Source organism: Passer domesticus, chromosome 12 (genome assembly GCF_036417665.1).
Source record: "Passer domesticus isolate bPasDom1 chromosome 12, bPasDom1.hap1, whole genome shotgun sequence".
Lineage (NCBI taxonomy): Eukaryota > Metazoa > Chordata > Aves > Passeriformes > Passeridae > Passer > Passer domesticus.
Window position 1 is genome coordinate 1439583 of NC_087485.1, and position 25289 is coordinate 1464871.

Sequence of the window (25289 nt, forward strand, 5' to 3'; positions counted from 1 at the left end):
TGTGTCCGAGGGGCACTCAGAGGGATGTATCCCACCTGTTGCCGCACCTTGGGGTGCCCCCTTACCGCCCCTGCGCTGCCAGCTGGCCCCATCAGCGGGCTCCTTGCGCCGGGAGGGGCGGGGAGCCCTGCCCACACCTATCGGCCCCAGCTGAACGGCGCCGCCGGGTCTCGAACCCGTGATCCCCGGACCGCCTCCGCCGCTCCCCCCCAGCTCTTCCGCGTCCCGCCGGCGGGGGCGGGGCCCAGCGCGCGCCCCGCCCTGATTGGCCGCTGACGCGTGAAAAGTGGCGCGCGGGCGCGAGCCCCGCTCGTGGTGGCGGGAGAGCCGCACGTGGTCGCCGCTCTCGCGCGGGCCGCGCGCAGCATGTTCGGGGGCCGGGCCAGGTGCGTGCGGGGCTCGGGGCCGCGGGGCCTCGGCACGGACACGGCCGGGCACCGCTGGGCACTGCTTGGGCACTGCCCGGGCACCGGCTGGGCACTGCTTAGGCACTGCCCGGGCACCGGCCGGCACGGTTGGCTAACGCCCGGGCACCACCCGGCACGGCTGGGCACCGCCCGGGCAATGTTGGCCACCGCCGGGCACTGCCCGAGCACGGTTGGCCACCGCCGGACACTGCCCGGCACGGCCGGGCACCGCCGGACACCGGCTGGGTATGGCTGGGTACTGCCCGGACACCGGCCGGCACGGTTGGCCAACGCCCGGCACCGGCTGGGCACCGCCCGAGCAATGTTGGGCACTGCCTGGACACCGGCTGGGCACCGCCCGAACACGGTTGGCCACCACCGGACATCGGCTGGGCACTGCCCGGACACCGGCCGGCACGGTTGGCCAACGCCCAGGCACCGCCTGAGCAATGTCAGGCAGCGCCCGGCACGGTTGGGCACCGCTGGGCACCGCCCGGACCCCGCCCGGCACGGTGCCGCGGCTCCCCGGGCTGCAGCCGGGGCGGCTCTCCGCTGCCCGGTGGGCTCGCTCGCTCCCCTGGGTGGGCGGGCGTGCCCCTCCGTGTGCCCCTCGGGGGTTGGGAGGGTGCGGCTCTCGTGAGCTGGGACTGGGCTCGGTGTGAGCTGGAGGGCTTCTGGCTGCACTCGGCAGTCCTGGGGCTTTGCTGCAGAGCGGCAGCTGCGTTAATGTCACCTCTTTGTCCCGCTGGGAGCGCCCTGCCAGTCTGCCTGGCGGAGGCTGTGCTTTGGCTGGCACGTTAAATGGCTGTTGGTTCAATGCCCTTGTGCCCCTTGTCCCGCCCAGTCCTCTCTTCCTGGACACTTCGGAGATCTGGTGGCAGGACCCCCCGTCCCTGCAAGCGGAGGAAGAGCCCTGGGACGTGACAGAGGTGGCAGCCGTGTGCAAGGCAGCCGATGAGGGCTCCGATCCCAGCCCCCAGGAGGGGCACGGCGCCGAGCAGCAGGATGTTCAGGACCCGGTGAGTGCCTGTCTGGATGATGGGAGCCAGTTTTCCCTGGTGCCCAAGGGAAATGGGGACCTTTTTACAGCTGGGGTGTCCCTGCTCCGAGTGCTGCTCGTGCAATTCTTGGTTTGGGCTTCAGGAGCTGGAGGCCATCAAAGCCAAACTGCGGGAAATAGAGAAGGAGGATGAGAGGCTGAAGGAGTTGCAGCTGGAAGCTGAGAACCACTTGTTCATGAACTCAGAAGCAGGTATGGGCTGTCCCTGGGTGCTTTTGTCCCTCCCCAGGGACACCTGTGGGGCACAGGGTGACAACTGGAGCCAGAGTGTTTGGCTCTGCCTCTCTGGGCACCTGGGTCTGGGCACATAAGGTGGGTGAGGGGGGTTCCAGGCCTGGTGTGGTGCTAATGCACCTTCCATCAGCTCTAACCTCCTACCTGTGTGGGCCCAGATGTAGTCAATTAATTTAATTGCATTTGATTCAATCAAATAATTGAGCTTGGTACCAAGAGCCCCAGTAGAGGAGTCACTGTGAAAAGAAAATTGGCAAGGGGGTGGAGGAGGAGGCAGCAGTGTGAGGGTTTGGGGTCACCTGGGTGTGACCAGGGAGCTCGGGGTGGCTGTGCTGGGAGCAGACTGATGTCCCTCTGTCCATGACAAACCCCTCCTCTCCACAGCTCTCTTCCCACTGACAACCAAGGAGAAGATGGAGGCTGACCAGCGTTCCATCTACGTGGGCAATGTAAGTGGGAGCCTCCCATTGCCCCCTGCCCAGCTGGGTGTGTGCCCCCCAAATCCCTGCTGTGCATCTGCCCCCCACCAAAGCCTGGCTCTGCCCATCCTAGCTGGGGAATGTCCTCATTATCTGCCACTTGCAGGTGTCAGCCCCCAAACCCCCCCTGGAAGCTGTGGGTTGCGTGGTGGTGTTTGTTCCTCCAAAACAGGGCGGGTTGTCTGTTGGATTTGTGTTCAGGTGGGAGCCCTCAGCTGGGAGGGTGCCCTGACCCTCACAGGGGCTGAGCTGTGCTGGGGGGGTGAGTGGGGCCAGCTTTGCCTCCCCTGCTGGGGTGTGGCTCTGCTGCCTTGGGAGGCTGGTCTGGAACAGAGACCAGACAGAGCTAAATGGACATGACAGGTATTTACTGAAAGGCCTTAAAAGGACACACCTCGGGCAGCACAGGAGCCTGGCCAGGGCTACAGCCAGGTTGAATCCAAAATAGATCCCAATCACAATTTTACACTTTTATAAGTTTGGTTTATTTACATATTGGGTTCAATTGTCCAATTACAGCTCCAGGTCATGAAGTCTCAGCCCCCTGGCTTGCCCCCTTCCCTTCACTGTTATTTGTGCTTTTTGGGTAAGGTTGTCCTTGACTGTCCAGCTGGGAAGGGGTTGTTTTGTCCAACTACCATGTGAAGAGAACATCATAGAAAGTTTCAGAGTTACAGCTAGGCAGCAGAGAACCTGAAAAATATAAAGGCTAAACCCCAAGGCACCAGATGCCAGAGCCAGGAGCTGAGGATGGGCCTGTCATTGCAGGTGGATTACGGGGGCACAGCAGAAGAGCTGGAGTCTCACTTCAACAGCTGTGGGCAGATCAACCGCGTCACCATCCTCTGTGACAAGTTCTCGGGCCACCCCAAAGGGTCAGTGCTGTGTGCAGGGAGGGCTGGGGGGGTCTGTGGGGTGTGTCTGGGGCTCTGCTCACACCGTTCCCCACAGCTATGCCTACATCGAGTTCGAGGAGCAGAGCTCCGTGAAGGCCGCGGTGGAGCTGGACGAGAGCGTCTTCAGGGGCCGTGTCATCAAGGTGAGAGCTGGGGGAGCCCCTGGGGGGCTGCTCCCCCCTTTCCCAGCCCTGCCTGCCTGGGGCTGGGCCAAACCCCAGCTCCAGCAGCCTCTCCCCACCCCGCAGGTGCTGCCCAAGAGGACCAACATGCCCGGCATCAGCAGCACGGACCGCGGGGGCTACCGGGGCTGCTGCCACGGCCGGGGCGGGCTGGGCCGCTGGGGGGGCCCCTACGGGCAGCAGCCCCGGCTGCGAGGGAGGGCCTACAGGTGAGTCTGCCCTTGGGGGGTCCCCGGGTGTGCAGCAGGGTGGGGGTCCCTGCTGCCCTGCCTGGGCTGTGCCCGTCCCGCCCGGCATGGCTGTGAGCAGGGAGCAGGGCTCTGGAGGTGACAACTCCAACTCGCTGCAAAGTTGGAGTTGTCACCTCATCCCTGCAGGAATTTGGGGAGGGGTGGGTGGGCATTGCACTCCCAGCCTGATTGTAGGGCTCCAAGGGGGAAGGAGCAGGGAGCTGTGCCCCTGTGCTTCAGGATGTTGGTTTTGTTCTGTGTAGGGGTCGGGCGAGGCTGCTGCCTTGGTATTTTCCATACTAGAAGAGGTTGGACTGCCTGGTGATGCCAATGGGACTGAAACAAGGAGATGGGATTGGAGAGATTTAAAAATATGCCTGCCCAAGCCAAAAAACAGATTAATTTTAAAAATGCCATCTGCCTGGCCGTGAGGATTACTGGTGAGCCCTGTGCTGGGCTGCAGGAGGGAAGATGGGATCTGCACCACCCTGCCAGCACCCAGGAGAGCTCATCCCACCTCAGCTCTGCCCGGGGGGCTGTGCTTGCACAGAGAACAGGCTCATTCCAGAGAACGCTGTCCTGGGAATGGAAGAGCTCTCCCAGACCATCAAGTCTCCTTATCCCATGGAAAAGGGCTGTCCTGGAGGATTTGGTTTGGCTCCTGCCTGGCTGTGTGCCCTCCATGCCACTGCTTGGCCATGAACCTCCTCAGCTCTTCCTACAGCAGCTGGATGCTCAGCCTTCTCTTCTTCTAAGATCCTACAGACTGTTTCCTTTCACAAATCAATGAAGAAAGTTTTGGGTTGCAGCTGGGAGCTTTTCCTTCATCAGCCCTATGGATGTGACCTGGGGAGCTTTTCCTTCATCAGCCCTATGGATGTGACCTGGGGAGCTTTCCCTTCATCAGCCCTATGGATGTGACCTTCCTCTTGGGAAGCCTGATGTGGTTTGGGTCTGGTTTTTACCTCACTTTGTACATCCAGGATAGGGGAAAAGCATCTCTTGTTTCTCTGGGAGCCTCTGTGTCTCTGTGGTAGTTAAGCAAGACCTGGGTGCCACAAAACCCTTCCTCTTTTTTATTTTGGCTGTCAGCAAACCCCTCTTCCCTCCCTCCTGCTGTTATTCCAGTCTCCAGGGGTCAAAGGGTGCTGGCAACTCCTCACTTGACTTTATTTCTTGCAGTAGCAGCATTACAAAACCACCTTCACTGGTGCAGATTTGGTCTCTCCCTCTTTATTCCCATCACCATTCCTGCTCTGGAGTCACATCTGGGGATGGTGTGGGCCCTGCAGGAGGCTCAGGACCAAAGAGCACCACAGGAGCTGGCTAGCAGGGACGAAGGCTCCTGGCTCTTCCCTTTCCTGCTGAATTTGTGTTTGGGCAGCCCTGTGTTTTTAAAGGAAAAGCTTTGTGTTAGAATGGGCAGGCTGGGAACCCCGTTAGACAGCATTCCTGGGAGAAGTTCTGCATGGAAATGGGTTTTATTATGTAATTCTCCCACTAATCTTTCGGGATCCTTGGTTAGGATTCCTCTAACCCAGATGCAGCAGATGCAACTGACTCCTAAAGCAGCTTTTCACAGCTCAGGGGCATTGCCAGGCTAAAAATCCCACTGATTTTTTTTTTCCCCTTTAAGATCTCTAGATTTTTTTAAAAGCTTGGGGCCTTAACTCTTCATGTTGTGTTGATATTGTCCTCAGAGCTGCTGAGGCTGACCTTGATTTGAGCTACCCTTAGGCTTAGACTATAAACCAGCTTTTTTTCTAGGGCTTCTGTTTGATAGGATTATAAATTTTTGAGGCTTATTTTTAAATAAAAAACTACTTTGGGGTGTTTGGACTCTCTAGTGGAAGAGGCAACACTGAGCTGCCATCTCTGTGAGTGAAAACAGCCTAATTTTTTAGATGAAAATGTTTGTGGATAACAGTGCACAGCTGTGCCTTGTGGAGATGGTGGGAGAGGCTTGAACCTCCCATGATATTCCAGGTGGTTGCTGATAAAATGTACTTAAGTTCTGTTTGAGAAAGTATTTGTAGCTGTTACTTATTTTTAAAATAAATGATCCTGCTGTGTGAAGTTCAAGTGCAGTTCTGGCTTTCTCCAGGCCCCTGGGCTCCCCTGGGGCTGGGCAGATCTGTTATTTTTAGCTGCTTTCTGTGGTTTTTAACTGTGATGAGGTGCTTGCAGTAGAGCTGTGTGTGCCTGCTCCTGCCTGCATCTCCTCTGCTGAACCAGGAGTGATGGAGCTGGGATGCTTTTCAGTGCAATTTGTGCTTTATTCCAGATAAATACCTGCTACTGATTTGGGAGTCTGTAATTAGAGCAGCAGGGAGCTGCAGGGGAGGAGATGCTCATGGAGATGAATTTGGGATGAGGCAGGCAGCTGTGCAATCCTGCTGGCTTCATGGATGGGGTGGGTTTATTCCAGCTGCTCTACCTGGGCTGGGAGTCTCTGTGCAGTGTGGCTGGATGAGGTGCAGGGTGGTAGCAGCAGCCTGAGTCACCCAGAGATCAGCCCAGGCAGGGAAAGCTCCTGGAAAGGTTTGGGTTGGAAGGGCCCTTGGAGCTCCTCTTGATCCAGGGGGCTTGGAGCAACCTGGGACACTGGAAGATGTCCCCTCCCACCCAGATCACACCATGATTCTGTGAGCAGTGGTTTGTGTTTGCTCCAGTACAAATCCAGGCAAACCTTGCAGGCAGCAGGTTTATTTTACACAGAACAAATTTAAGTTATTACACAGAATGGAATATTTACAGCACTGCAGGCGTGCTCCTGCACACAGGGAATGTTTCCCAGGGGGTGGGAAGGGGTTCAGCACACCTGCATCATCATGGAGTTCACCATAGTATCAAAAGCCCTGGAGAGGGAAATAAGCACAGATTATTAAAGGGAGCAGCTCATTCTGCACAGCTCTTGTAACAAAACCACTTTCTCACCCTGCCTCTGCCTGCCTTTCCCTAAGCTGGAGATGAGGTTTTCCTCTTCACAGCTCAGGCTGTTGAGGGATTAATGACTTTTAATTAAGCTGAGGTAAGGACAGGTCTTATCCTGGCTGCTGCTCTGGGTCTGCAAAGTTATTCTTGCCTAGGCCATAGAAACTCCCAATTTATTAAAATTCCCTGTGAGGTTACAGTGGGAATGGGGGACACTGACCCTCACAGGTGAGGAATTCCATGTGCTGAATGTTTGTCCCTACAAGGATAAACCCTGGACAAGGGCACTTGTTCACTCTAACCTGTTCTACTTATTACATTTTAATAATCACAATTATTAAATTTGCAAAAGACCTCAAGGACCATCAAGTCCAACTATTGTTACCTCTATTTTCAGGTAATTTTTTCTCCCAAAAAATTCTTGACTTAATGTTTGTAAGCCCAGTTCTGAGGCAGCAGTGAGAGTTCAGCAGAACTTTTTATGACACCATCAGTTTTCCAGGAGTAGGAATGAAACCCCAAACCAACATCACTGTTCTCATCCAGGCTCTTGGAGCACACACCCCTGAGCTGGCCCAGCACAGGTTGGTCCTGTTGCATCAGAGGTGCCCTGAAGATGCCAGAAGGGTGTCAAAGATGGACTCACCTGGAATGGATCCTGTCCCCAGGGTTGTAGAAGGGGTTACACATGATGTCTGTGTAGGAATTGTGCAGCTTTCGGAACATCTGCAAGGCAGGGGAGGTGAGTTATCAATTGTTTGCTCCTCAGCACGTCCTGGGGAGCTGCAAGGAGCAGCTCAGGAGGCTCTGCTGCGGGGCACTCACACTGCGGATCTCGTTGTCCCTCAGGGCTGTGTTGGAGGAATCCACCACCATGACAAACTTCACCTTGGAGTTGGTCACGTAGCCGTACCTGGGCAGGGGTTAAGGGCCTGCCTGGCACAGCAGGGCTGGCACAGCCACAACCAGGGGGGTTAAGGGCCTGCCTGGCACAGCAGGGCTGGCACAGCCACAACCAGGGGTTAAGGGCCTGCCTGGCACAGCCACAAACCAGGGGTTAAGGGCCTTCCTCCCTCACAGTAGGGCTGGCACAGCCATAACCAGGGGTTAAGGGCCTGCCTGGCACAGCAGGGCTGGCACAGCCACAACCAGGGGGGTTAAGGACCTGCCTGGCACAGCCACAACCAGGGGTTAAGGACCTGCCTCCCTCATGGCAGGGCTGGCACAGCCATAAACCAGCCTGGAACATGTCCAGAGGGACAAAGTGACAGGAACCTCCTCATGAGGGGCAGACACAGAGCTGTTCTCTCTGTGACAGGGACAGCACCCAGGGAAGGGCTGGAGCTGTGCCAGGGGAGGTTTGGGGTGGATATCAGGGAAAGGTTCTTCCCCCAGAGGGTGCTGGCACTGCCCAGGCTCCCCAGGGAATGGGCACGGCCCCAAGGCATGCAGAGCTCCAGGAGAGGTTGGACAATGCTGCCAGGGATGCCCAGGGTGGGGTTGGGTGGGTGATCCCTTCCAGCTCAGGATATTCTGTGATTGAACTAAACCCACAACAGCCTGGCCCAAGGCTTGCCAAGGATACACCTTGTAGTCTTCAGTGGGGTAGAGCAGCCCCAGGTAGAGCTCCCTCTGGTCCACCAGGGCCTTGCCCATGGCCGAGATCTTCTCGTCCACCACGTCCAGGGAGGTGTGCACCGTGTAGTGGAACTTGAGCTCGTTCTCCGTGGGGACACTCCGGATGTACAGGGGGTAATTCTGGGAGCAGAGCAGGGCACACTGCCTGGGAGCTGCTGCTGCCACGGCTGGTTAACCCTTCGTGTTCCCAGCACGGCCCCTCCCCACGCTGCAGCACCTCTGGGGCACAGCTGTCCCCATGGCAGGAGAAGCATTTGCAGTGCACGAGGCTCGGGTCTCTGCTTGCCAGTCCCAGCAGAGCCTGTGTCTGTCTGTCCCCAGGAAAACCCTTCTGTCCCAGCAACATGGCAGCCTGGAGCACCCTCACACCGTGCCTGTGCTGGCTGCCCAGCCCATTTCCCCCCAGTGGCTGCCCCACTGCCCCTGGCTCTGCTCTGCTCTGCTTCCCTGACCCCACAACCCCAGATCCTGCCCATTCCCCTCGCCCACAGCCCCAGCCCTGCTCAGACCCCAAAACCAGAGCTCTGGCCTCCTTCCCCTCACCCTTCCCCAGACCCCACTGATCCCCTGTTCTCCTCAACATGAAATCCTACCGTTCCCTTTTCCCAGAGCCCCAGTCCTGCTCAGACCCTAAAACCAGAGCCCCTCTCCCCTCACCCTTTCCCAGACCCCGCTGATCTCTTGTTCTCCTCAGCCCCACAACCTGAATCCTGCCATTCCCTTTTCCCGTACCCCACAACCTCACCCGGCCCCACAGCCCCGGCCTCTTTCCCCTCACCCTTCCCCAGGCCCCATTGATCTCTTGTTCCCCACAACCTGAGGCCCAGCCCCTCTCCCCTCACCCTTCCACTGACACCCATTCCCCACAAACCCACAGCCTGAGGTCCAGCCCCTCTCCCCTCACCCTTCCCCAGACCGCACTGATCCCCTGTTCCCCTCAACCCCACAACCTGAGGCCTCCGCTCCCTGTTCAGACCCCGCTGCTCCACCCGGCCCCACTCAGGCCGCATGACGCCAGCTGGGCCCGCTGTCCCCGCACCCCGTGTCCCGCTGTCCCCGCTGTCCCCTCACCTCCTTGGCGATCACGGCGATGCACACCGCCATCTTGGCCCCGCCCCGCCGGGTCACGTGCGGCGCGCGGCCGGCCCGCGGTCACGTGCAGGGCGCGCGGCGCGGTTGCCATGGCGAGCGCGGCGCGGGGCCTGCGCTGGGCCCTGGGCCCGCTGGGGCTCTGCTGGGCCCTGGGCCCCGCCGCCGCCACCAACATCGTCCTGCTGCTCATGGACGACGTGAGTGGGGCGCCGCGGGGGCGGCGGTGCTGCCGCGCCGCGGGGGGGTGACATGGAGGGGCGGGGTGTGCGGAGCCCGGAGCGCTGCGCGGCTGAGGGGGCACCGGGAGCCGGGCAGGGAGCGGGAGCCGGGCAGCCCCGGCTGAGGGGCACCGGGAGCCGGGCAGCCCCGGCTGAGGGGCACCGGGAGCCGGGCAGCCCCGGCTGAGGGGCACCGGGAGCCGGGCAGCCCCGGCTGAGGGGCACCGGGAACCGGGCAGCCCCGGCTGAGGGGCACCGGGAGCCGGGCAGGTCCGGCTGAGGGGCACCGGGAGCGGGAGCCGGGCAGGTCCGGCTGAGGGGGCACCGGGAGCCGGGCAGGTCCGGCTGAGGGGCACCGGGAACCGGGCAGCCCCGGCTGAGGGGGCACCGGGAGCCGGGCATGTCCGGCTGAGGGGCACCGGGAGCCCGGCAGCCCCGGCTGGGTCAGGGCAGGCTGACAGCGATCCCTCAATCCCCGCAGTGTTCCCATGGTGTCACAGGACGGTGCCAGACCGCTCCCAGCCGTGCCCAGCCGCAGGAGGAGCAGCGGTGGCCGCGCACCGAACCACGAGAGGCTCCCCGTGAGCACGAGGGACAGCCTGTGCCCGGGGAGGGTGGCAGAGCCCTGGCACGGCTGCCCGGGGCTGCGGGGTCTCCTCTGGAGCCGTCCCAAACCCAGCGGGACATGTCCCTGTGCCACCCGCCCCAGGTGTCCCTGTGCCACCCGCCCCTGGTGTCCCTGTGCCACCCGCCCCAGGTGTCCCTGCCAGAGCTCCCTCCCAACCCTAACGATTGTTGGTCACAAGGAGGGGCTTGGTGGCCTCCTGAAAAACTAAACAAGAGGAAAAGTAATTCTGCTCATTATGGCCCTCTGAACTGGGAAGAGCAAAAATTGCAGTAAATGATTAAAGAGCAGAAATTATCACGGATTTATGTCTAACTCAAAATCTTTTTGATTTTGCACCCTTGGTCACGTGGATGAGGAATTACATTAATTTCCAGCACATTCAGGTCGCTGCCATCTACCCAGTTTGCTTCTCTCACAGTAATTTCCTGTCACCTTCCGCTGTGGTGGAAATGTGTTTGTTGCTGTTTGAAGCTACTCAAGGGGCTCACAAGGGTGGGCAGACCCTTCCCTTTTTGCCAGTTTGTCCTGCCCGTTGCTCCCATGGTGTTCCCACATTCCTGAGCAGGAGAACCCCCTGCTTTTCCAGCCAGCTGAGCCTCTGGCAGTCCCTGGCAGGGGCTGCCCAGGGAGGTTTGGAGTCCCCAGCCCTGGGGGTGGCTCTCAGTGCCTGGGCTGGGGACAAGGTGGGGACAGCTGGGACTCAGAGTGTTTCCCAAGCTCAGCGATCCTGTGACCTCAGTTTTCCATTCAGGAATTTTTCCCCCTCCCTGGCTGGCATTTGTAATTTTCCAGAGGAAGGCTCTCTGGTACAGGGATTCTCCCACTCTGGAAATGTTGGTACAGCACAAGGCGCCTGTCTGCAGCTTCTGTGAGCTATTAATTTATTGAATATGTTCATTACAAACACCTCTCCCTGGGCTTTTTCCCTTGGTCCTCAGGGACTCTGGAATTAGAGCAACGTGAGATTCCTTTTGTCTTTCTTCCTCAATGATAAAGAACAATCAGGAACTTGGGGGTGAATCCATTTTAATCCCTCATGCCAGTGCCAGGGGAACCTTTAATTGCCCCTTAGTTCAGGAACCATCCCTGCAAGGGTTTTCAGTCCAAGCTGATGGCAGCAGATGGTTCCCTGAGGATCTGGATGCACGCATGGCTCAGCTGACACACACCTTGCCTTTCCCAAAGCACACAGGATCCCAGCACCTGTGCTGCCTATGGCTCATTGAGTGCTCCCTTCCAGAACCTTCTGCCTGCAGCTGAGCTTTTCCCAGGAGTGGTTTTCAGCAGTGGGCACAGACAGCCTGATGGGAATGTTGTGGTTCTCCTGGCGTGTGGCCCCTGGGATCAGGAGGGAGAGCAGGGTGCAGCCACAGTCCTGCAGATCAGCACAGGGACTGGTGGTGCAGATTCCTCTGGCTTTTATAACCCTTCCTTGCTTTTCCTGCAGTGCTGCTTTGGAGTTCAGGCCTTCTCCTTGTGTTTGCAGGCCTGCAGAGGGACAGATGCAGAGGCTGAGGTGGAATCCTGCAGCATAGACAGCAGGGGCTGAGGGCTCAGACGTGGCAGCTGCACAACCCCGAGTAAACCACGTGTAACTTCCTCTTCCTCCTTGCTCTGGGTGTGCCTCAGGCCTCTGAGTAACAGGGAAAGCACTGGGCTTCTTGCAAGTGCTTTAATCCCTGTTAGTAAATCATTTAATCCTGTGTGTGCCTCAGTTTCCCACCCACCAGGGAAAAGTGTGAGTTCCCTGCTCCCAGGGCTGGCAGAGATCATTTCTGTCACGTTTATGAGGTGCTGAGCACTGTAAAACTTTATCAATTAAGGGGTACAGTGAAAGTGTTATGTGGGCCCAAAAATGTGGTTGTGGAAAGGGACTCTGACATCTCCTGGTGTGTTCCTTTTGCAGATGGGCTGGGGGGATTTGGGAGCTTTCGGAGAGCCTTCTAAGGAAACCCCTAACCTAGACCAGATGGCTGCAGAAGGGATGCTTTTCCTGGATTTTTACACTGCCAGCCCCCTCTGCTCTCCCTGTAAGTACACTGCAGTTGGAACCACGGAAGCATGAGAAGCATCTCCCTCTGAGCAGTTTGGGGTGTTTGCCAGCCTCTGACATGGCTAACAACCAAACCAGCGCCTGCCCTCGGGCCAGAGATTGGATTTGCTGCTTTGATCTTGCATTTTGCTCCCTTTTTATTTCTGTTTGGATTGGAAACCCGACAGTTCTCAGTTTGTACAAAGCACTGCTTCGGTGATCAGTGCAGCTAAAGGATTTTTGTGCCATTTCAGTTCAGTATTCCAGCCCCAGTCACTGCATTTTTTTCATCTTTCTCATTTTGGGTTAAACAAAGCAGGATCTGATCTGTTGCTGGACATATTTGGTCTGATTCTGTTGGCTCTGGTGGGACGTTCACGCAAGGAAAGGCAGCAGTTTGTGTCCTGCTTTTGGTCCTGGTGTCTTACAAGACTCCTGGGACAGGGACAAGAGATAAAAAGAACGTTTGGGTCTGGGAGAGGCAGATATTTTTCTCCTTGTTGTTTTTTCTGTGAGGTGGTTTCTTTTTTTTTTTTTTTTGCTTTCTTTTTCTCCTCAAACCTGATTAGCTGCCAAGAACTGAAGCAAAAATGAAGAACGGGGGCTTTTTATTTGGGCTCTCATTTAGGATAGCACTTGCCAGTGTGTTGATGATGTCCTTGCTCAGAAAAGGCATTTAAAATATGCTGAAATCCTGCTAAGCCAGTGGTGGCACTGCATATGCTTGAAGTTTAACATCTGTTTAAATATTCCCTGCAGTCAGGACTTGACTTTTATTGTCAAAGCTGGACAGCTCTTCCTTTGTATTTCATCATTTTTGTTCAGTCAAGCTCGAAAGCTTAGCCTTGAGCATCTAATCAGTTTGCACTAGGATTTCCTCTTAAATACATAATAAATATATATACAGCTGAGCTGTAAGGGTTGCTCCATTGACTATTCAAAGGAATGACTCTTCAGTGTGGCTAATTTAATAAAGGGGCCAAATTTCAGCTGGAATAACTCAAATGATGCATCAGAACTGATTCTCCCCGTGGCTCATGGGAGAGTGTGAGTGATTTAGTGGCTGGCTGTGACAAGGGGACACTGACACACTGCAGTCAGTGTGCAGCCCTCATCCTCCTACAATAATCTGAATGTTAAGCAGAGAATGGCTATAAAGAAATGTTTGTGTTGTTTGCAGCAAGGGCAGCACTGCTGACAGGCCGGCTCCCGGTCAGGAATGGCTTTTACACCACCAATGGACATGCCAGGAATGGTAGGAGCCTCATTCCCTCCCTCCCTCCCTTCCCCTCCTGATTTCCCTCTGTGCCTTGTAGCAAGTTTCTCTTTGGACAAAGGGGATCTTCCCCATGGATGTTCCAGAGTGCCACCAAACCCTGGTAATAAGTGTGAACTTTATTGCTTCCTCCTCATCAAGCAGAAAACCTCCTCAAATTAAGAGGATAAACCAGGCTGCTTGATCCACTTGTTTCTGCTGGCTGAGAAATGTTTCCTCTGGGCAGGGGAATCGGGGTCTGGTGAAGGAAAATCAGGTGGGGGTGTAAAACCCACAGGGGAGAGCTGGCTGCTCACGGGTTTATTCAGCAGGCAGATTTCCACCCAGCTTTAGAGCAGGTTTCCATCCCTCTGGTGCTCCCAGGGAAGATCCCTGGGTTGCTGTGGGTCCCAGAGTGACAAATGCCATGTGCTGGGACATGGCTGGGCAGGAAGCAGCAGCCTGGGGTTGATTCCCTGAGCACAGTCACACCTGGCAGCCTCAGGGGCTGAGAGATACTCTTCATTTCTTTCAGCATCACAGAATGAATTAGGTTGGAAAAGACCTGTGGGATCATCAAGTCCAACCTGTAATAAATCAGATCAGCCCTTGCAGTCTGAGCACCTTTGTTGGTTATTTGAGTTAGGAAAAGGCTGCCTTCATTTTAGAAAACACAAAGCAAATTTGCAGCATAAAGACCTCCCCTGAAGCACCTGATTTTCTATGACATCTCCCTTTCAAGGGTCTCACCTCCCCTCTGGGGGTGGCAGCTCCCTTTTATTATTTGCCCTCATGCACAAGTGGGTGGAAATCTCCCTTTGGGTCTCCCTGGATCAGATTATTCTCTCCATCCCATGGGAGGGCTCCAAGGAAGGGCATTGCTGGGGCTCCAAATGAGTCTCTTTCTGATCCAGTACATGAGCTGTTTGCTGTAATGTTTTGGAGAGTCAGAAAGGTGTTTTTGATTTGTTTTCCACAGCATACACACCACAGGACATAGTAGGAGGAATCCCAGATTCTGAATTACTGCTTCCAGAGCTCCTGAAGAAAGCTGGTTACACCAATAAGATCATTGGCAAATGGTAAATTTATTTGGAGGTCTCTTGCTTTGAGATGTCACTGTGTGTGTGTTGGGAAGGAGCAGCAATAAAAACAGAATTACAGGGAAAAACCCTGATTTGAAGCCCAAATGTCCAGCTTTGGAAAGTGTGATGGATCTTCCCTCTGCTGGGATCAATTCCTGAGTGTTGCCATTACAAATACTTACATATGTCTTCATACAAAGAGTTGATGAGGTTTTATGTGTGTATTTGTATTTATAAACTCCTCAACTCTGGCCTTTTATCCACACCTCACACCACTTATTTAATCAGAAAACACCAGGATGTTCTGTTGGAATTTGCCTTGAGCACTTACGTGGTTTTTATCTTTGACTCTTGCTATATGTTGGGATTTTATTAATGAACTGAATTCCTGTAGAAAGTAACAGGAATTTCTTTATCAGTTTCATTAATAAGTTGGAGAAGGGTGAGTTTGAATCGTGGTTGGATTCACCTGCTGGAAATGGGAAGAAAGCAAAGCACCCTAAGATAGTGAATTATTTATCAGCACAAATCCAGGCAGGAGAGTGGCCCTGAGGGATCAGCTCAGTGGGCTGGGTGCAATCAGCTGCAGTTCAGTGCTAATAAATGGAAATTCATACACCCAGGGAAAAGGAATAAACAAGGCAAATGCAGATTGGTGCCAGTTCCTTGGGAAAAAAGGCAAATCTGGAAGGACCTGCAGCTATTAGCAGGAATAGGGCTAAGGAGGAATGTGCAGGGCATTACTGTGCATCCAAAAACCTCTCCTGGACAGGGCTGGGAGTGATACCTGCTCCCTGGAAAGGTGGGAAGAAATGCAGGGTAAAACTGGAGTGTCATCCTGGCCTCACAGAGGTTTGCCAGCAGAAAATTGTCTTATTGTTTCATCATCCCTTCTAAAATCTCTTCAGGGTGTCCTGTGACAGTAAATTCCATGGTTTGATTATAAGTTTGCAAGTCAAGTATTTTCCATGACCAGTGTGGAATTTGTTGTGTTTCATTAAATCTCTTTTTTTTTGTGCTGTGAGATGCAGAGACTGCTCTGGATCTCAGTCACTGTTTAATGTCTCTGTAAGTTCTTGTAGGGCTTTTGTAGAGTAAGATTTTTTCCATCTCCCCTGTTGTAACTTTGTGTTCCCACATCTACAGAAGGGGAAAGGATGGAATCCTGCAGGTCAGACCTGCAGTGGCAGTTCCATCACCAAGCTGTAACCACAGCTGAAATGAGGATTATTCCTGTAATAACTCACTTTGGAACAGCTCAGAGTAACTCCAAGGATCATTTTGCTCCAGGGGATGCATTTTATGTCCTTTATGCTCAGAAAGTGCAGAAGGGGATGGTACAAAGTGGACAGGGGGCAGATCCAGGCTCGTGAGGGGAAGATGGAATGGTTAAATAAACATTGACCTGCCAAGATCCCCTTTAGAGACAGACAGCATGGGAATTCTCTGTCTTCAAGGTGCCATAAATGCAGGAAATGTGGAATTTGCAGTACAAAACCTGGAGATAGAGAGGAGCTTCATCTGGAGCTTAAGGATGGAGGATTTTCAAGCTGCACAGTAGAGAGGAGCTGTCATCAGGAGTAGCTAAATGTGTTTTATGTCCACATGTGCACACAAAAACCTCATTTCATTTCCATTCAGGTCTCTTTGTACCATTTTGGCAGCGTGAATGCTCCATAAAGGGGATGAGGATGGAATGGTGCATTTCATGAGCTCTGCCTTGTGTTTTTACAGCTCAGTGGGATAAAAGGGACTTGTCATAGATCAGAATCCTTAAGTGAAACATTATGTACATCTCTGCAGTGGTTTGGGGCAGTGTAGTCCATCAGTGCTGATCATCAGACAGCATGGGAGAAGACACCAGTGGAAGGAAAAAATGGAATACAGTGATTGGAGAGTAAATAAAGTGGAATATAAGTGAGCACTGGGGTGAGTCTGCATGGCTGTGCTTGCAACAAGTGTGAGAGAGCTCAAGACACTGCTCTGGAGTCATTTCTGTGATTGAAATGCTTTGAGTTTTGATTTCTCAGGCAGAGACTGTGTTCTTGCATGCTGTTCTGATGAGCTGAGGTGTGTCTTTCTGCAGTGGTTTTAACTCTGAGCTGCTGTTTCTGTTGGCAGGCACTTGGGGCACCGGCCCCAGTTCCACCCCCTGAAGCACGGCTTTGATGAGTGGTTTGGGTCCCCAAACTGCCACTTTGGGCCCTACAACAGCACAGAGCGCCCCAACATCCCCATCTACAGGGACTGGGAGATGGTTGGCAGGTAACCCAGCTCCTGGCCTGGCTCTGGGCTTCTCTGGGCTCTCCCTGCTGCCTTGGCACACCTGGGTGGGCTTTAGGGCTCCTTCCAAGCCAGGCCATTCTGGGATCCCCTGGTTCTGTGGTTAATAAAGGTGCAACACACCATGAGCAGCCTGCAAGTGTCATGTGCATGGTGCAGGGATGTGGAGCTGCCCTCCCAGGGCTGTTTGCTCATCCCTGGCACCCTAAAGGCTTCCCCTCTTGGAAGCTGCTCCCATTCTGTACTGAAAGACCTCTTTGTTCCTTCTCTTCCTGTTTGCAGTAACATTTTGTGTGTTTGCATAGCTCCATTCCCTGCTCCCAGTCTGCAGTCTGGGCCCTTCTTGTCCATTCATTTTTCACTCTGGTGTTGTCCCATTTCACTGCTGAGCACTTCCCCAGGCCCTTCTCTGCTTTACTGCTGGCTGAAGATCCCTCTAAAATAATGTTTCCAAAGCATTAAAGCTTTCCAAAGCTCTAAAATAATGTTTCCAGGTTCTGCTTCCAGCATTTCTCTGTCTCACTGGAAGTTGTTGTGTACTTCTGAGATTTTATTCACATTTCAACCAGTTCTTTATGAATCACTATGAGATTTTAAAGCATTTTGCCCCCTACAGCAAAGGCCAGTCCCTCAGGTTTGTCCAAAACTCGAAGTCATTAATTTGCATCAAGCTGTGTCACCACTTTGTCCCATAAGAACAATTATGGGGACATATTTTTAATGTCTGAAGAGAGTTTGCTGGGTGTTAACTGTGATGTGTTTGTCACCTCCTTACACAGGGGAAAATATCCACAAAAGGGGGAAAAATCCTTTTTCTGATGTTTATTCCTTAGGATTGATTTTTCCCCTCTCTGATTCCTTTTATCTTAAGATACTATGAAGACTTCAAAATTGATCTGAAGACAGGTGAAGCCAACTTGACTCAGCTCTACCTGCAGGTACTATTTTAGTGCTGGCTTCTAAGCCAAGGTGACTTTCTGCTTTTTTTTTGGGGGGGAAATTTTGACGGCAGAGGATAAATTAATTTTTATTGCTGTTTACAGGAAGCTCTGGATTTTATTAGCAAGCAGCAGGCCAGCCAGCAGCCTTTCTTTTTATACTGGGCAATTGATGCTACCCACGCTCCTGTCTATGCCTCCAAACAGTTCCTGGGCACGAGTCAGAGAGGGCTGTGAGTTCTGCTTTTTGGGGTTGTTTTAATGAATTCCTCCTGCAGCTGGAACAGCCAGCCTGAGCACTGGCTGGTAGATCCAAGGCATGGATCACTCCTCAAGTGTGTGTGTGCTGAAATGCATTATTTGCTTGGATTGTTCTTTCATAATTTGGCTTTAATGAGAAGTGAAGCTCACGTGACCCCAGGGGGAGGAGGGGGGCTCTAAGCCTCTTTGCCAGTTATGTGAGGAGTGAAATGCTGTCTGTGGCACAGATGATTTTTTAGAAGGCTTTTGTATGATCAGTGCCTGTTTTAAAAGCCTATAAATTGGACCAGCAAATAGAAAAGCACTCCTAAAAATGCAGTTTGGAGGGGGCAAAGAGCTCTGTAGACACTGGGAGTGTTGCTTCAAAGAGTTTCTAACCATAAGGCAAGCCATATTATTACCTCCCAGTCTGTGACAAGGTGGGTTTGCCTCTGTTTGTGAATTTTATGGCTGAATTCCTGTGTCCAAGAGTGGCTCACACCTGAGCAAACCCTGACCCTCAATACCCACGGGGGGCTGCTCTCTGCAGGCCAGAGACACAAAAGTTTGCAGTGGCAGCAGAAAACCTGATGCATGAGAAGGATTTCTGCAGCACAGGTACAAATTAAATCCACTGAACACGTTGTGCTGACCCTTTTTTTGCTGTTTTGAGTGTTTTGAACCTCCTTTTGCCTCAGGTATGGGGATGCTGTGCGGGAGATCGACGACAGCGTTGGGAAAATCCTGAAGCACCTCCAGCAGCTGGGCATCAGTGAGAACACCTTTGTGTTTTTCACCTCTGATAACGGGGCTGCTCTCATTTCAGCTCCCAAGCAAGGTGAGGCTCAGCTGAACAAACCTGGCCTTGGGAAATCAAGGCTTAAATCTCTCTCTCTGAGGAGAAAAAAAGCCCTGTGTGTGGGGTCTGTGTTATGAGGTAGGAGAAGCCTCCAAAGACAGAGTATTTATGTTTGGAATAATTTATGTTCAGTGCTTCTGGTCACTGTTGGAGGAGGTGTCCTTGGCCAAATGGAATTTTTCCTGCCCCAGTGTTGCTGTTACCTGTGTGTATTTGCACTGTCAGGAAGGGAATATTCTGTAATTTATTGAGAACCAGGCTCAGTAACTTAGCAGGGTGTTTACTCTCCATCTGCCAAATGCATATTTCAGCCTTCTGAGCAATTAGAGAGACTTCAAGAGTCCCTCATTCTTTAGCTCTCATGAAAAATATCAAGAAGAGAAACGATTTTTATTAGCTAACAAATTTTCTTTTATTTAAGTGATGGTTTCTCTGAAACAAATCACTGCAAATTGATTTTAGAACCTGCTCTCTTCTCTTTGGAGCCAGGCTTGGCTTGTGGTTATTGAACCACAGAGCAGAGAGTAACCTGAGTTCTGATTTCAGCTCAGCCACTGGCTTTGACTTTGTGTGACCTGGAATCAGTTATGAGAGCTCCCTGATTGTTCCTTGGCCAGCTGAGCTCCAGGGTTGGGTTAAAACTCCAGATATTCCTGCAAAGCCCTGGCCATCTCTGAGTGACCACTCAGGGAATGCAGGATTGTTTTTCTCTCTCTTATATCTGCATCTGATATTGTTCTGGTACTACAAAATTTTAAATAATTATGAAAAAATGCTATTTCTGCCTGAAAGTGTCAGATTTTCTTTGGTTACAGACAGCAGTTAACACCCTTAGAGGAAAGGAGAGCACCAGTGAGGTTATTTCCTGCTTGTTTGGGGTTTGTTTTTAATTTGGTTGTTGATAGCAAGGTGTGTTTAACTGTCACTTTCTCCCCGTGCTGAAAAGACACTCCTAAAATTTCATCACAGATGGATATTGAAAAAAAAACCCACAAACAAGGAAATAATGACAAAAACCCAACTCTGGCCGTGTCATTTGAAGAAGCATCCATGCAGAAATGAGAATTCATTTCCAAGCAGCCTGGGTGAGAGTGTCCTTTGGAAATGCTGGTGTTTTGTGGGGTTTAAGGCTTCTTTTCTGTCCCCAGGAGGAAGCAATGGGCCTTTCCTGTGTGGCAAACAAACCACCTTCGAGGGTGGCATGAGGGAGCCGGCCATCGCCTGGTGGCCCGGCCACATCCCTGCAGGAGGGGTGAGTCTCTGCCTTGGGCAGCTCCCAGCAGCCTGGGGGGGCTGCAGGGCGTGGAGAGCTCCTTGCTGGGCTCAGGGGGCTCTGCTCCACACTTTTACCGTGCCCCAAGTCCGGTGTTTGTGTGAGTAAGGAGCTGCTGCTGCCCCAGCCAACTGTGCCATTTTAATGCAAATTTCCATTTAGAGGGTCTGTGCTCAGCTGTGCTGTGAGCACCCAGGCTCTGCTCTTGTCTTCCTGCTCTTTTTAAACCATTTACTCTCTTGGACCTCGATATTTCTCGTGTGTTTGAACAAACTGGAGCTCAAAGAGCAGGAATTTGTCCCCCACGCTCTCCATGCCCTGAGGTACCGAGTGGTTTGACCCTCACATCTCTCACTTTGGTGCTTGATGAAAGTTCCACTCAGGGAGGTTCAGACACCACACGATTGCTCTGTGCTGCCTGTACACAAATGCAGATATGATCACTTCAGAATAACCCCCCAGTGGCACTGCCAGCCCCCCTTGTCCCAGCTCTCATTACAGAAGGATGCAATCAGTCCTGCTGCAGCATCCCAGGGACAGCACAGCCCCCTCCCCCTGGTGAGCATCTCTGAGCCCTGCAGAAAGTGATCCTTCATTAGCTGGCCACCGTGCTCCAGCCTGCAAACTGGTCATAAATAAAACATTTGTGGAAGTTGCATTCCGTCGGGGTGGTTTAATTGAGGCAGGCTAATGATAATTTATCATTTACATTTAGGAGGGAGCATGAGGCAGCTCAGATCTGCAGCTGAGGGCAGGAGGGTGGTTTGGTTTCATTATTTTTCGAGAGTTCACCAAACCTACCAAGGATGGTTTATTATTTTTCTAATTTGAAATGAAAACAGTCGTTTTGTTTAAATTTAAACATTTCCATAAAGCCTTTGCAAGCCAAGTACAACAGCCCTGGGCTAGCAAAGGAGAACATGAAACTGCAGCTGAGTGTTTTGTTTGCTGGGTCCAAACTAAATAATGTGCTAAAAGTAAACATGCATTATAAATGGGGACGAGAAAATGCCCAAATTTAAAAATTCTTTCCATTGTAGTAACTCTGAGGATAATTAAGAACAGGAGGAGAGAGAAATCCTTGTGCCTGCTTCTTTTCTGCCTGGCTGGGACCCCTCTCCCAGGTAGATTTTGGGAGCTGCTGCTTGAATTCCTGGGAAGAGGCATTGCTGCGCAGAGCTGTGTGTGCAGGGTGGGCAGGGCAGCTGAGCTGTGCCTGGAGCTCCCAGGTTTTGGGATGCACCCAAAATCCCTCCTCCACCATGCCAGTGTCAGCCTTAAGCACGTGCTCACCTTCAAACCCTCCTTATCTGCTGTGATAGAAACTCACCTGTGTTTTCTGCTTGTGTTCTTGCCTTCGAGGCTCCAGCACTGCTCCCTCAGCAGCCCTGACCACAGGTGAGAGACTTGTGTCCACCACTACGTTTTTGGCTTCTTTTTCTGTACCTTGCTGTAGCTTCACCATCCTCTGGAGGAGTTTTAACTGCTCAGCCCCAGTCCTGTGCACTCCAAGTAGCTGTGAAATGTGGGAAAGCTGCTTCAAAGTCTCTCATTGCTCCTACTTGTCAAGAGTTGAAGGAAGCAGAGGCTTGGGAGATCTGAACTTCAGCACAGAGCTGAAGGGTGAGGTCCTTCCTGTGCTGGGTCTGCTCCCAGGGCAGAGGTTGTTCCTTTCCATTTGAGGAGGAGCAGGAGAAGGGCCAGGAGCTGTTTCAGGTGGAACAGCTGCAGCCAGGAAAGGAGAGTTTGTGTCTCTGGCCAGTGAAATCCAGTTATTGTGTGGAAAGCTCTGTCTGCTGATGGGAATGCTCCAGGGAGACCTCACTGCAGCCTTGCAGTGCCTTGGGAAAAGGAGGGAAAGGGACTTTTTGTATGGGCAGATAATGCCAGGACAAGGGGGAATGGCCTCCCACTGCCAGAGGGCAGGAATGAATGGGGTATTGGGAAGGAATTCCTGGCTGTGAGGGTGGGCAGGCCCTGGCACAGTGCCCAGAGCAGCTGTGGCTGCCCCTGGATCCCTGGCAGTGCCCAAGGCCAGGCGGGACAGGGCTGGGAGCACCTGGGACAGTGGGAGGTCCCTGCCATGGAAGGGGTGGCACTGGATGAGCTTTGAGGTCCCTTCCAACCCAAACCATTCCATGATTCCACCTGGCAGTTTGTTAATAATTTTATTGATCCATAAGGCTCCGGAGGTTTTGTTTTTATTAAAGAGAACATTGCTGTGCTGGAATACAGGAGCAGCTCAAACACAAGGAGTGAGGGACAGGGTGGGAGCACCTGCCAGGCTCTCCGTGGAGCTGGGGATAATTGGTGCAGTTGGCTGGTTTGCAGGTTTTTGGAGGGGAAAGATGCCTCAGGAGTGTGTGTTGCTCTTGGCATCAACACTCAGTGAGTTCTGCTCCCCACCAGGAATATTTATTCCCACACAAACAGCCTGGCTGCACTTCCCTCCTCGGCTCCGTTTTCCAGGTGAATTCACAACAAATCAGCGTTTCAACATTCCCCACATCACATCTGCCTTCTGGAAGGATCCAGCTGGAAAAAAAAAATCATATTCTATTGGTATTTGAATCCTCCTCCTCTCTCCCCTCACCCTCCTCCCCTTCCTCTCTCGTGCCTGCTTCCTGAAGGAGAAAAGAACATATCAACCCAAAGACAGCATTGCAACCTTTTCTTCCCTATCTCCCATGGGGCGCAAATTGAAATTGAATTAGACAGGGATATCAGGTCTGCTCGCTGTGATAACTGTAAAAGGATTTTATTTAAAAACACCCTGACATTTGTTCACCCAGTTTCAAATATTTAGCTTTCCTCCTTTCCATTCCTGGCGGGGGCGACTTTATTAATTGTCGCCTTTGATTCAGAGTTAAAGCTTGAAAGCACTGATAACAGCACTGGGGACTATTTCTTCCAGCGCCGTGGCCCACAGCAAAAGGATTTCATTTTCTTAAAGACGTTGTGTGGATACTGAGAGTTTATTAAAAAGAAGGGGGGGAAGGAGGGGGAAAAAAATCCGTCCTTACGTGCGTAATACCAGCTGTTCCTCACTGATACAGCAATATCTGATCTCCCTCCGTTTATATATTATTTATTTTCTCTGGGCTGTTGCCCTCTCTGGATTTTTCTTTTTCTTTTCTTGAAAAAAAAAATGAAATAAATAAAAGGGAAAGGCAACTAGAATGAAAGAGCCCTGTTGACAGGAGAAAAATGGTAATTTTTTTATTTTTTCTCTGAAAATACTTCAAAGTTTTATATAAACATTAACCTTTTTTTTTTTCCCCCCCTTTTTCCTTCTTCAATGTGGTGCTGCAGAGCACAGATAAATCCAAGTGGCTGTGGCATGGGCATTTAATTTCCTTAAGAAGTTTTCTCTGCTTCACGGCAAAAATGTTGTCTGAGACCAGAAACGTAATTGGATGATTAAAGAGAGTCATCTACATCTGGTGCTGGTTAATAAGGGCCAGGACAAGGGGAGCGTGCCGGCCCCCCAGGATTGTCCCCACGCTCTGGATAAATGAGGTGACATTAAAGGCACGAGCCCGGGGTCAGCAATTGCCTCTTATCAAAAGATTGAGGCGCTGGGACGGAGCCACAACAGGAAAAGTGATTTTTGGATTAGATGGAGAAATTGTGAGAGCTCTGATTACAAAAGGGCTCAGCCAGGGGCTGCCTCCTGGGCTGGGTGGGGGCAGCAGGAGGGGTTGGAGCTGCTCCTTCTGCAGCTCTGCAGGTGGGAATGGCCCTGGGGAGGAGCTCCTGAGGCTGGGAGCTGCTCATGGGCCAGCTTCAGCCCTGGGGACAGGGCTCAGGGGGACCTCGGCCATGTCCCTGTGCAGGGACAGGGACCTCAGCCATGTCCTTGTGCAGGGAGGGGACAGAGCAGGGCTCAGGGGGACCTCAGCCATGTCCCTGTGCAGGGACAGGGACCTCAGCCATGTCCCTGTGCAGGGACAGAGCTCAGAGGGACCTCAGCCATGTCCTTGTGCAGGGAGGGGACAGGACAGCTCCCAGGGCCCAGCCATGGCACAGGAGGGATGGGCAGGAGCTGATCCCAGGGAGTTCCACCTGGACATGAGGCAAAGCTTCCCTCTGTGCCCAGAGGGGTGTGGAGTTCCCTCAGGGGACATCCCAGAGCTGCAGGGACACCATCCTGTGCCCTGTGCTCTGGGATGGCCCTGCTGGAGCTGGGAGGTGGGACTGGATGATTAAAATCATTTTAAGGAGAGGAAAAGGCTGCACTAAATTAATAAATGTTCTCCAAACCCCATCCAAGCTGGCCTTGGGCACTTCCAGAGCTGGGGCAACCACAGCCTGTCTGGGAAGCATCTCCCTTGGTGGCTGCCCCCCAGCCAGGCTGAGCAGGACCTTTCCCAGCTGTGGCCATGGATAAATCCTGAACTCCAGGGCCCATGTTGGTCATGGTCAGCTGATCCAGCTGCTTTCCCAAGGATTTCCACAGCCAGGTTCCCCCTTGTGCTTCAAGCTTTGCACTTTGTTTCCTCCCAAGGAATTGTGGCAGGATTCTTGCATGCAGCTTTAATAAGATGTGTTCCTGCCAACACCTCCTGATGAATGAAAGCCATTAAAAATTGAAATGACTGTAATCAAGTAATGTGATATTGTAATGTTAAACTTGTAATTAGGCCCCTGCATGTTGCTTTCTCCAGTTCTTTTTCTTTTTAATTTCTTAATTCTTCCTTTGTGTTCACTTTGTTCAGCCCAGACTCTTAATACAAGGTTTAGTATCCCTTTTTTTCCCCTTTATTTTTGAGCCAGCATCTCATAAAAATTCATTTATCGTGTCATCATTTGTTGCATTTAAATAATTTGTGTCAGCTCAGAGGCTGGGGGTCTGTTTGTGAGTAGAAGGAACCAGAGGTAAAAGGTCTTTGATAGTCCCAACATTGTTCTGTTGGGATTGGACTTGGATTTTAGTCAGGAAGTGCTTTGGTGCTCACAGCTGTGGGGTTGTATCCAATGGTTTCTCGTTTCCCTACAAGTGCTGTGGCTGCAAATGCTCTTTTCCTGTCACATCTTGTGCTGCTGCATCCTGGTGCTCCTGATCTGGCAGCATCTGCTTTAACTGAGTGTGTCACTGACTAATTAAACACCCTGCAACAACTCCCACACCCGGGGAGGGAGCAAAGACTCACAAAGAATCAGGCAGAACAGACTTTGTAGGGTTTTAAAATATAAATAATTAAGAGCATAGAGATGAGTGTGGCTTCCAAGTAAGGAAAAAGGGGGAAAAAAACCATTGCACATCTCCATTGAAGCCAAACCCAGATGTTTTTCTCCCTTATTAAAATATGGACTAAAAATACCA

The 25289-nt window shown here is 52.4% G+C and overlaps 3 protein-coding genes across 12 annotated transcripts in view; 2 read left to right on the top strand and 1 right to left on the bottom strand.

Moving 5' to 3' along the window:
- Positions 1–303: 303 nt before the first annotated feature.
- On the top strand, positions 304–5564 carry PABPN1L (PABPN1 like, cytoplasmic). The gene is made up of 8 exons (XM_064386859.1): positions 304–386; positions 1252–1426; positions 1551–1659; positions 2086–2150; positions 2949–3055; positions 3132–3219; positions 3325–3467; positions 3752–5564. The coding sequence occupies exons 1-8, from the start codon at positions 367–369 to the stop codon at positions 3789–3791; spliced, it is 747 nt and encodes a 248-aa protein (XP_064242929.1). The 5' UTR covers positions 304–366; the 3' UTR covers positions 3792–5564.
- Positions 5565–6178: 614 nt separating this feature from the next.
- On the bottom strand, positions 6179–9278 carry TRAPPC2L (trafficking protein particle complex subunit 2L). Its single transcript, XM_064386861.1, has 5 exons — positions 9132–9278; positions 8008–8180; positions 7248–7335; positions 7069–7148; positions 6179–6346 (listed from the first exon to the last, which is right to left on the bottom strand). The coding sequence occupies exons 1-5, from the start codon at positions 9162–9164 to the stop codon at positions 6301–6303; spliced, it is 420 nt and encodes a 139-aa protein (XP_064242931.1). The 5' UTR covers positions 9165–9278; the 3' UTR covers positions 6179–6300.
- Positions 9193–25289, top strand: part of GALNS (galactosamine (N-acetyl)-6-sulfatase) — a 41456-nt gene continuing 25359 nt past the window's right edge. For 7 of the 10 annotated variants that reach the window (XR_010346685.1, XR_010346683.1, XR_010346682.1 and 4 more), the window contains exons 1-9: positions 9193–9349; positions 11905–12028; positions 13211–13285; positions 14265–14367; positions 16492–16635; positions 17525–17591; positions 17697–17824; positions 18530–18669; positions 19839–19942. Coding sequence is in view for 6 of the 10 variants with exons in the window: in XM_064386851.1 (XP_064242921.1) it covers positions 9242–9349; positions 11905–12028; positions 13211–13285; positions 14265–14367; positions 16492–16635; positions 17525–17591; positions 17697–17824; positions 18530–18669; positions 19839–19942 (993 nt within the window). In the remaining 4 variants the exon portion in view is untranslated. Of the gene's footprint in view, positions 9350–10333; positions 10382–11570; positions 11590–11904; positions 12029–13210; positions 13286–14264; positions 14368–16173; positions 16300–16491; positions 16636–17524; positions 17592–17696; positions 17825–18529; positions 18670–19838; positions 19943–25289 lie in introns of those variants that run through there. The other 3 variants (XM_064386854.1, XM_064386855.1, XM_064386857.1) reach the window with 3 other exon arrangements.

Coding starts and splice junctions, on each gene's coding strand:
- PABPN1L (XM_064386859.1), top strand. CDS start 367: ATGTTCGGGGGCCGGGCCAG. Junction 1,427..1,550: donor AGCAGGATGTTCAGGACCCG/GTGAGTGCCTGT, acceptor TTTGGGCTTCAG/GAGCTGGAGGCCATCAAAGC. Junction 3,468..3,751: donor CTGCGAGGGAGGGCCTACAG/GTGAGTCTGCCC, acceptor TGTTCTGTGTAG/GGGTCGGGCGAGGCTGCTGC.
- TRAPPC2L (XM_064386861.1), bottom strand. CDS start 9,164: ATGGCGGTGTGCATCGCCGTGATCGCCAAGGAG. Junction 7,149..7,247: donor GGGACAACGAGATCCGCAGT/GTGAGTGCCCCG, acceptor CCTGCCTTGCAG/ATGTTCCGAAAGCTGCACAA. Junction 6,347..7,068: donor GGGGACAGGATCCATTCCAG/GTGAGTCCATCT, acceptor TTCCCTCTCCAG/GGCTTTTGATACTATGGTGA.